At 36.1% G+C, this 10417-nt stretch overlaps 1 protein-coding gene across 2 annotated transcripts; it reads right to left on the bottom strand.

The window, feature by feature from the left end:
• Positions 1-450: 450 nt before the first annotated feature.
• Positions 451-10358, bottom strand: LOC131848891 (protein adenylyltransferase SelO-like). 2 transcript variants are annotated; one of them, XM_059198848.1, is made up of 12 exons: positions 10161-10358; positions 9683-9846; positions 9234-9314; positions 8503-8666; positions 6968-7140; positions 6510-6609; positions 5697-5860; positions 4677-4798; positions 4184-4313; positions 2815-2941; positions 1335-1468; positions 451-613 (listed from the first exon to the last, which is right to left on the bottom strand). In XM_059198848.1, exons 1-12 carry the CDS (start codon positions 10302-10304, stop codon positions 491-493), a joined length of 1626 nt encoding a protein of 541 aa, XP_059054831.1. In that variant the 5' UTR covers positions 10305-10358; the 3' UTR covers positions 451-490. The 2 variants fall into 2 exon arrangements, with proteins under 2 accessions (XP_059054831.1, XP_059054832.1); XM_059198849.1 differs by having other exon boundaries at positions 5697-5857.
• Between the last annotated feature and the right edge of the window lie 59 nt (positions 10359-10417).

The following is a 10417-nucleotide window of genomic DNA, read 5'->3' as shown; positions in this document are numbered from 1 at the left end:
TCGACACTAATGGATTGTTGAATCTATTTCTAAATTATTTTACTTCATTAAAATCCTTTGTATAGCTTAAAAGATCTAAGCAAAAATGTAATAGAGCAGTCAACACTAGCATCCAAGCTACGTATATCCAAACTCTATTTATAGCCAGATGATGCTTCGTTCAGAGGTGAAACACAGGTCGCAATATGAATAGATCTGTAATCGGTCGGATTCTCATCTCTAGTTGGGAAGTTTATAACGCTTTCAATGATGGTGGTCAGGTTTCCGAACCGAATATTTGTTGTCTCAGATGCTAATAGTTTTAATAAAATACAATTAATTAATAAAAAAAATACAATTAAAAAATCCATTGAGTATTTGCCACAAGATTGTAATTATCACATAGTTACCATAAATTCACTAAAAAAATAATATGTAGGTAACCATAAATTTTAATAAATAATAATAATATGACAATTATAGTTTATAATTTTTATACAGATAGATGTTCCTAAGTAGAACAACTGATCTTCAAGGCGAAAGCCCACTGAGGAGGTTGTGCTGAAAACCCCCGTCTTTCAGCTTCCGGTTGTACTTCATAAGGGTTCCTCATGGTTTCCAATAAGAATCTCACCTGAAAATATTTATTTTTATAAGTCTAAAATGACGTTAATTTATAGCAAATTACGAAAAACAATATTAATAATATTCACGCAGCGTCATCTTGTCCCGAAACAATCAGAGCTTGCGTTTTTTTACTAGACAACTAATATAAACACATAGATATATATTTTTAAGCATAGAAAACACCCAGACAATCGTACTCATGAATCTTTGTACCATCTGAGAAATCGAACCTGTGACGTACTTTTATTTTTACAGACACATTTTATGTATTATATCTAATTTTTTTTTATAATAATGTACTGCTGTATAATGTACTATCTGTATCGCCTCACCACTGTAGTGTTATATATGATGTGATGAGGTGTCGCTACATAATATAAATATTGTTTATTGTAGTATATAGGTAGTGAGTATACTGGTGAAATAATTTTACTATTTATTGTGACAAATTCACCAAGAATTTATAGCGATGCTTTCCAGGGGGAACCACGAGGAAGTCAGGTTCATTGCTAACAAAAAGATCATCAGTCCACATTACTAACAATTGCCTTCCCCCCCCCTGACACCCCCTAACAACCCCTTCCCCCCTCCCCCCTCCCACATCCCCTACATAACTTATTAGTAACGCATACATTCGACGGGGAATCCTAACGTAGACGGACTTTACACTCAACTTAAATCTATGTAACCTGGAGGGGAGGTCTCGAGTATACACTATACAAAAATACCTTCTGAAAATCATCTTTTTCTGCATCAGCTATAGCCTCCTGTAAAAGCCAGTTTCGCGGCACATATACGGGATTTACACTGCACATGCGCCTGCGCCGCTCATCTTCGAACAAACCCAGTGAATTGGCATCCACTGCGATAAAAATATAACGTAAAGTGTTGGATAGTCAACACTAGGCTTCCAAGATATATCTGAGCTCTATTCAACACCTGATGATGCCTCGTTCAGAGGAGGAAGACTATCGCAATATGGGTGTAGACTCAATACCGGTCGGAATTTATTTTTATTTTATATATTTATTTATTTATTTACTTACACAACTATTATTACAGGCCTAAGCCCAATACAATAGTGTATCTAATTCTATATTATACATATTCGTTAACATAACATATAACATACAATGTTGTTTTTGTGAATTCACAGCTTTTTATGGTGGTGATCGTACGCTTCCAGCAGCGGTGGTCAGGTTTCAGCACTGAATATTTGTCGTCTCACACATGCTAATGGTAGAGGAATTAAACAAAATAATATAAATCCATTAAGTAATGAAGTGATCTTCCGCAAAATAACACCTTTATCACCATCATCAGCCCACTGCAGTCCACTGCTGGACATAGGCCTCTCCCAAGGCACGCCACTGGGCATAATCACGATAAAATCTTCTAAATTTATATAACTCAAAGGTGACTGACTGGTAAAATAAAAGTAGTCTAACATAGACTACTTTTATTTTAGATATTTTACTTATTTTAAATCCACCAACATGAAGATACAACTAATGGCTAGTCTATATATATAACCATAGTGATCTATCAACGCACAGCCCAAACCACTGGACGGATCGGGCTGAAATTTGGCATGCAGGTAGATGTTATGACGTAGGATCCGCTAAGAAAGGATTTTGATTAATTCTACCCACAAAAGGGATAAAATAGGGGATGAAAGTTGTATGAAACTTTGTCAATTTTAAACCGATCGGGCTGAGACTTTGCATACATAAAGCTACTATGACGTAAGCATCCCCTAAGAAAGGATTTTGATAAATTCCACCCCTAAGGGGATAAATTAACACGAGCGAAGCCACGGGTAAAAGCTAGTATAGAATAAATAGTATCACTAGATGGAATTTTTTTCGGCCTACTCTAATGATGTTGGACGATAGGGGTCGAGTGGAGAGAGAACTCCAAACCAAAGGAAGGACTTATGGAGCGGCTGAGAGCTGGCTCAGTCTGAGGGCATCGCTAAGGTTTGAACCTCGGCTCTGGTCGTCGTAATTTCGATCCCCGTTTAAATTGGACGGGGGATCGATCGGAAGGGACTAGATAGGATATAATGTGTTTTAAATGAAGACACGATAGCGAGATAAATTTTGGGCGAAACATTGAAACTAAAGAAACATCAGCTATCTTTTAAATGAAGAAATGATAGTGTTTAAACATTTTTAGTGGAACTAAAGAACAATCGTCTTGACATACCAGCTTCTTTATCAAGTCTCTCCCGATATTGATCAAGCCAGCATCCCCATGATGGATGAGAAGACAGACGCTTTAATGACCACTTGTCTTCTAATTTACCCTCATGCACCATCTCGCTTGGTTCTAACTGAAACACAAAATAATTTAAACATCTTTGAATAGAATAGAAATAGAAATAATCTTCATTCAAATAAACTCAATACAAGCACTTTCGAATAGTCATTATTTTTTATTCAACCACTCATTCGGAACGCTAATTCATCACAAGAAGAATGAGCATAAATATGAATAGAATTCGTATTTATTCAAATAAATACATATATAATATACATAGAAAACACCCAGACCGATACAAACAATCAAACTCAAGAATACCAATGCTTGTACCGTGCGAGGTATAGAACCCGCGACCATCGGATCTAATGCTGCTACACCGACCACGGCAATGTTCCACCCACCTTCACTACGCCACCAAGGAGCAGGATATTGTCAACTACTTACGAACCAGGAATAACCTGACATTGAGACTCAGCTGGAGTCGTGGCCCTGGTCCCCTCCTACATGCTGCCCACCATCACGACTAGTAGACTAGTACTACTAGCTGAAGGGGTGTGTCGGCGCTATTGTAGCAGATTGCCGTCGTCAGTGCCGTGACCACACAGACAATTTCAATATTTACTATTAATTCATATGTATGGTAGTCTATCTTCTTTGTTGTTTCCTCAAGACTGAGGGTCGGGACCACCAGGAATACTTCTTCCAACCAAATCTCTCCAGGCATTTCTATCTTGTGCCAAGTGGACCGTCGACTGTATATTTCACTAGACTGTCTCTCAAACAGAGTCAGTCCAACGTATAGGTGCCCTACCTCTGTCCCTTCTTCCGTCCACGTGGCTTACCTATACAAGTTAGTCTTAAGGTATTTATAATATGGCTCTTGTTGGTGGATTCCATCACGCTCTTTAATTGTTGATACGATACGACTTCCATTTTGTCCTGAATTTGTTTGATGTAGCTGTGCCTTGGTCTTCCCCTTCCCTCGTTCCTTCCATTTTCCCCTCGATAATAATTTTCATGAACTCATCGTGCCGTATCAAGTGTCCCAACATTTTTCCTCGTCTATTTTCTATTGTGTTCAATATCTGTCCTTTTTCTTTTACCCTGTGTAGTATTTCTTCGTTTCCTACTTTATCCCTCCAGCTAATTCTTTCCATCCTTCTCCAACATCACATTTCAAAAGCCTTCAGTTTGTCCTTTTCTTTTTGATTTAATGTCCAGACATAGGTTATTAATATGGGCCTAGTAGTCTGAAATAAATAAAAAGCTGTGTAAACGCTAGACTACCGATACCGTCAAATTCAATATTTACTTCAGCTAGTTGTCTAAACGTTGATGTGAAATCAGCTCCTGTCTGCTGCATCATATCAAGCAACTTCTCTACCAATTGCTCATCTCCCCAACGCTCTTCTTTTAGGCCGACTTTCATCAAAAATGTTTCCCTGAAAATAGAATTATAAATTTTGCTTTTTTTAATAGAATATATTCGTATATCTGGATTATTCTAGTCGCAGGTTCCATTCCTTGAACGGTCAAACATTCGTATTCATGTGTATGTTTGTGTGTATCGATCTGGTTGTTTTTTTTTTAGCTGCTAATGGAATGATGTACCCGCCTGCGCTAATGGTTTACCCTGGTGGGGCTCCAGTAGAGGTTAAATAGCGCTGTGTGAATTATCCTAAGATATTAGTACTATTTTATTAAGATCCATTCAGTGGTGCAGTAATGAAAATTGAATTAACAGACAGACATTTTAAAATAATATGGTATTTGAATGTAAAGTAAAACAGAATAAGAACACTCACAATATTTTGTTTTTGCAGTATGTATCCAAAGTCTTTAATATATGTGACATATGTCCTTGCTGAGATGAGGTCAATAGAGGCTTCAGAGCGTTAGCTAGTTGTCCCACATTCCATATAACAACCTGTCAGATATAAAAAGGATTGAGTGAAATAATGTAACAGGAACTACGAACTAAAACATATGTAAAGAACTAAAAGTCGAGAACAGTAAATATTCAATAGATGTTTTCTTCAATTCCAATGGGTAATTTACGACGACCTTAACCGAGGTGCCAACCCTTAGAATAAAAGAACTAAAATTTATCATTAATTCTATTCTAATGGGTATTTATATTACGACGGCTTAAGCTGAGATATACGACTTTATTCTAAAGGTTAGGGGTTGCCCTAACCTTTAGAACTTAGTCGTATCTCTCAGGCAAGAGTTGACCTTCAGCCGTTCCATAAGCACTTCCGCAGGTTTGGAATGCCATATCTGAGCTCTATTCAATGCCTGATGATGCCTCGTTCAGAGACAAAACATCACCAATATGCGTGTAGATATTCATTAGAAGTCGGAATTTGATAATCAATAGAGAAGATCGTAATGCTTCAAGTTGCATAGGTCAGGACAGTCAGACACAGGCTAATGGTAACAGAATTAAACAAAATAATATAAATCCATTAAGTAATGGAATGGACTTCCGCAAAATAACACCTAATTTCATTCATGAAGCTGTTCATGCAGCCACTCACCTATAGGCCACTTACCATCATGTGGGCCATCAGGTTGTTTATCATTCCAGGCTACTCACAGAAGATAAAAAACATATGCAATTATATGCAGTTGAATGTTGTTTGTAACACAACTTTGTGTGTATGTATATGTATATAAATAATAAAAATGAATTCTTTTAGATTAGATATATATTTAATATAGGTACGTGAACTGTCATCGTTACACTACAAAGAAATCAATGACAATTATATTAAAAATAGACAATTAAAAAGTTATGTCATAGACAAATTTTAATATCTTACATCAGGTTGTTTCCCCAATGCATATTTTCCTTCGCCATCAGAACAGTTGGCTACAAAACCACCATCGTAAGAGTCAACGAAACCAAATGGGCCGTAGTCTATAGCAAGGCCAAGTAAGCTCATATTGTCAGTATTTAGTAGGCCATGTGTAAATCCTAAACCTGCTAAAGCAAGATCATGTTTTTCTTAAGGTTTCGGCTTATTACTCAATGCTTTAGACTTTATTGTACTCGCCCTTCTTTAGGAATTCGCTGGCTAGGGCTGTCAGGGATAAGAGTTGAAGGATATTTTTAGAAGCGATGGCTTTATTTCCTCAGGATAGAGGGAACACTTTCTAAGGAGGTATATTGTTAATGAATGTGTGGACTATAACCACATAGAATTTAGTGGCGATTCCTGTGGTAAAATCTGTAAATCTTTGTTAATCACAGACCTAAGTTTGACCTGAGTTTATTCAATTTGCAGGGACCTAGTCATGATGCCCATATTATTTTTACTCGAGATCATGTTACCATACATAAAATACCTCATACAAATTTCATTTATACCCCTCCTTCTCCCCCCTCATGTCACAGCTGGTCACATTATAATAGTTAATATTTCATGATTTAATACTAAAATTGGAAAGAGAAGACAGTTTTAAGAAATCTGGAATTGCTTTTAGATTTTATTTTTTCCCTAAGCATATGACTCCCACAATCTCCTGTTACACTTCATCAACATACCTCTCCCCAATTTATGAGGAATTTGTTCAGGGGTATCCACTGTTAAAAACGACATAAAAGTAATATCAATTGTAAATAAAACTATTACCTTGCCATTTGGCAACAAGATCTAAAGTCCTGTGTGCGATCTCAGAAAATAATCTGATAAACCGATTCTCATCGCTCAAGTGTATGTCTGGAAAGTATTCCTAGAACAAAAAGAAATTTACTCTAGAAATATCAGCTCTAATCGATCTCCCGTTCAATTCAAATGGAGATCGAAATTACAACGCCCCGAGCCGAGGAACGAACCCCTAGCGGTACCCTCAAACTAAAGTCGAATCCATCAGACGGGAGATGGCCTTCAACCGCTCCAGAAGCCCTTCCGCGGGTTTGGAGTGTCATCTACACTCGCTCCCTATCGTCCGGTGAAGCTGTAAAGGCCAGCTGCGGCCAACAGCGTTAGAGTAGACCGAAAAATATTATAGTCGTCTAAATGTGAGCATGTGTAGTAGAAAAAATCTTAAAGGTTTCTTATTTATATAATGATAAAGTACAATTTTGTACCTTGATGATAAAATCAGAGAGTTGCCTCAACACAGCCACCTCTCCATTCTTTGAGAGAATCTCAAGAGAACCAAAGCGGAACCAGCTGGGTGCCAGTCGCAGCATTACCGCTGCTCGCTCTCTCCGAGGGTTGCCATTGTAATACATATCTCGGATCACTGTTTCGTCGCTGACTAACAAAAAAAAATTAAATCTTACATCATTAAAAAGGACATCAACATCCATTAAAAAGGGAATGAATTTATTTTAATATAAATAGTGATCGCCCAATGGTTGAAATTCAATCATAATTAATTTAAATTATAAGTTTGATCATTATTAATGTTCTGTTGTCTTATGGGGTATGTCAAAAACATGGTAGTGTGTTTAATGTTCCTTTTTATTTTTTTAATGTATTTTTAAGCATATATTTAAAAAAAATATTAGCATTCTGTACTCCTTCTAAACTAAACTAAAAGTCTGCAAAATTTCATACTGATCTGTGCGCGCAATATTTGTAAAGATGGGTACCTACAAAGTTTTTGCTTCACGTTGCAATCTTTACATATTATAAAACAAGTCGCTTCCACTGCTGTCTGTTCGCTTATATCTCGTAAACTACGCAACAGACAGTTTTTAGCAATAGATAGTGACTCAAGAGGAAAGTTTATACCTTATTATTATTATAAACGGGAAAGTTTGTGTATGGATGTATGTTTGATACTCTTTCACGCAAAAACTACTGAACGGATTTTGATGAAGGTTTACAGTAATATAGATTATATATAATAACATATAGGCTGTAAATTTCTCGCTGGTGAAAATTCATTCTCTCTCCGTGACTACTACTTCACGTATTTTTATGATATTTTTATTGCCACAATACATTTGTATTCGTGGTATGATTGTTTGTATCGGGTTTTAATACAGTGTTTAACTATAGGTATATAATATGCATATATTTACAAAAAAAAATCGATGTATATGTATCAGTTATCTAGTACCCATAACACAAGCTTTAGCTAGATAATTGAGTCTAGATGGCGCTGTGTGAATTGTCCTGAGATTATTATAATTATTATTATAGTTAATATTTCACGTATTTTTGGACAGTATATAGTTTGCTTCCACTGTCTGTTGGCTTAGATTTTTTATGTAACGGGTTTTAATACAGTGTTTAACAATAGATAGTAATTCAAGAGGAAGGTTTATATAAAACTATAACCGTGTGAAGGCAGGGCAAGAAAGTGACTTAGTTTTTTTTATTTATCCATATGGATGATGATGGAATGGCGCACATGCCTGCGCTAACGGTATACGCTGGCGGGGTACCAGTTCAGGATGATAAGATGAGCATGAGGTCAAGGAAACAGTAAAAATAGCCCATCGTGACAAATTCACCAATTCATTTATCAGGATGGTTTCCCAGAGTCTACCGCGTGAGAGGTCGACCTGACATGGTACATTTATAGATATACAATATATAGGATTATTGGTCCACATTACTAACAATTCCTTTCTCCCTTGCGGATACCTAGTATAATGATAAAACTCACCAACTAAACCAGCCGCTCTTGTAGTGGGTATACCAAGAAAGTGACAAGCTTCGCATCCAATCATTTCCCTGATGGCAGAACGAAGAACAGCCCGTCCATCATGGATGCGAGAGTATGGAGTCTGACCGGAGCCCTTCAGCTGGATCTGCCATCGGTCTCCCTGACTGTGGTATATAGATAGATAGATATACCGTTTATTTGTTTGTTACTAATCACACACAACATGTTCATAAGAATATAAAATACATAATACAACATAAGATTTATAAAATTAGTTATTATGTGTGATCTGTAGCAATACAAAACATATATCAACATATTTTTTATGGTTCAGTGCAATGACTGCCTCATCCGTCATACTCGTGAACGGGTGCTGCTTGTGGGGACTGGTCTGTTCGGGTTACGAACACTGATTAGAATATTTTCTTTTTACAAAACTGCAATAGCATATGAGGGTGGTCATGGTACAATATTCTCCCAAATTAATTTTTTTTTTTTTAAATATGTACAACCTTATTTGAAAACAATACGAGCTGAGTTTCTTGTCAGTTCTTCTCATCTCGAAATCATTCCGAACTGACGGTAGATTTGACAATAGAGATATTAAATATACAACCAACTGATTGAGAACTAAATCAGCACTCGTTCACGAGTATGACGGATAATATAATAAAATTGAATATGACTTTTAAAAAAGAAAGTGTCCGTGAATATTCAGAAATTATAGGCACCTATTTACGTATTCTCCAAGAATATGAGCCCTTCCATCTCCTAATTGTCCCGCCCAGGATCCATATTGGTGACCGCCATATCTGGGAATAGACTATTATTATTTTTTCTTTCTAAGCCCATCTCGTAATCCGTCAGACTATGAGCAGATGTGGTAAAAGTTACGTCGCGGATAGTGAGTGATTCTCAGTAAATTTAAAACATCAATGAAATCATATTTATTGAGAAAATTACTCACTAAACGATTACTTAAATGACAAACGTGCATGGCAGAAGTTGTTCATGTACGGGATTTTCATGTATATTAGACATAGTACTTATGTAAATAAACTGGCTTTTAAAAAAAGAAATTCAGACGGAACAGGCAAAGATCCTTAGACCATACAGCTTAGTGTACTTTTAGGTTCGTAGTTGCGTATCCATTTTTTTTTATATATTTTTATACTAGTACCTATGAGCCACAGGCAAAGCTCCATACGGCAGTTTTTGGCCAGCAACGAATTCAGCAAACTCCTCCCTATTGACTATATCTGGATCCATATCTAGAATGTTCATCAAAGCGTCCTCGGATACACATACTAACTGAATATTACGTTCAAGTGGCCGCGGTGTCACCTGTAAAGATAATTCTTAACACAATATAAAACAAACTCGTCGGCGATGTCTATTCCCTTATATCTTTTAAATTACGCAACGGATTTTAGTTAAGTTTTCAGTAGTAGATTTATATGAAGAAGGAAGGTTTATATGTATAATACATGTGTATTATAGTATAGAACAAACCGAGAAATTATGCATCCGTGCGAAGCGGATACGGTTCGCTAGTAATAGCAAGTTACGGTGTTGTGACAAAAATATCCTAAGTCTGCTGAAATGTTTCCAAATTTTAATAGTATTATGAATATGAAAATCATCATTCTAATATGTACCTCGGAAAATACGACATTTTTTGTATTTGATATATTTTGATTATGATTTTCGTCAATAGGTAACAATATATATTTAGGATATTGACTAAATCGCCATTCAGTTAAATTTTTCTTTAAATATACAGTCTCGCCTTCCATTTTCATGGGTAAATATTTTAATTTAATTGTAAAATATAAAAAATATTGTTCAAGAAAACAGAAAACACGACAGCTTATGAAAATGTCATTCAGTTTTTCAGTGTTCAAATATTCAAATC

Source organism: Achroia grisella, unplaced genomic scaffold, assembly GCF_030625045.1.
Source record: "Achroia grisella isolate CSIRO2021 unplaced genomic scaffold, CSIRO_AGI_Agris_v1 utg598, whole genome shotgun sequence".
NCBI classification, from domain to species: Eukaryota; Metazoa; Arthropoda; class Insecta; order Lepidoptera; family Pyralidae; genus Achroia; species Achroia grisella.
This window is presented reverse-complemented; position numbering and strand designations above follow the sequence as displayed.

Bases quoted from the DNA above. Each gene is read 5' to 3' on its own strand.
- LOC131848891 (XM_059198848.1), bottom strand. From the start codon at position 10,304: ATGAAAATGGAAGGCGAGACTGTATATTTAAAGAAAAATTTAACTGAA. The intron at 2,942-4,183 runs GTAAATATTGAA...TTTGTGTTTCAG, and splicing joins CGTTTAGACAACTAGCTGAA to TTAGAACCAAGCGAGATGGT. The intron at 1,469-2,814 runs GTATGTCAAGAC...TTTTTATCGCAG, and splicing joins GAGACTTGATAAAGAAGCTG to TGGATGCCAATTCACTGGGT.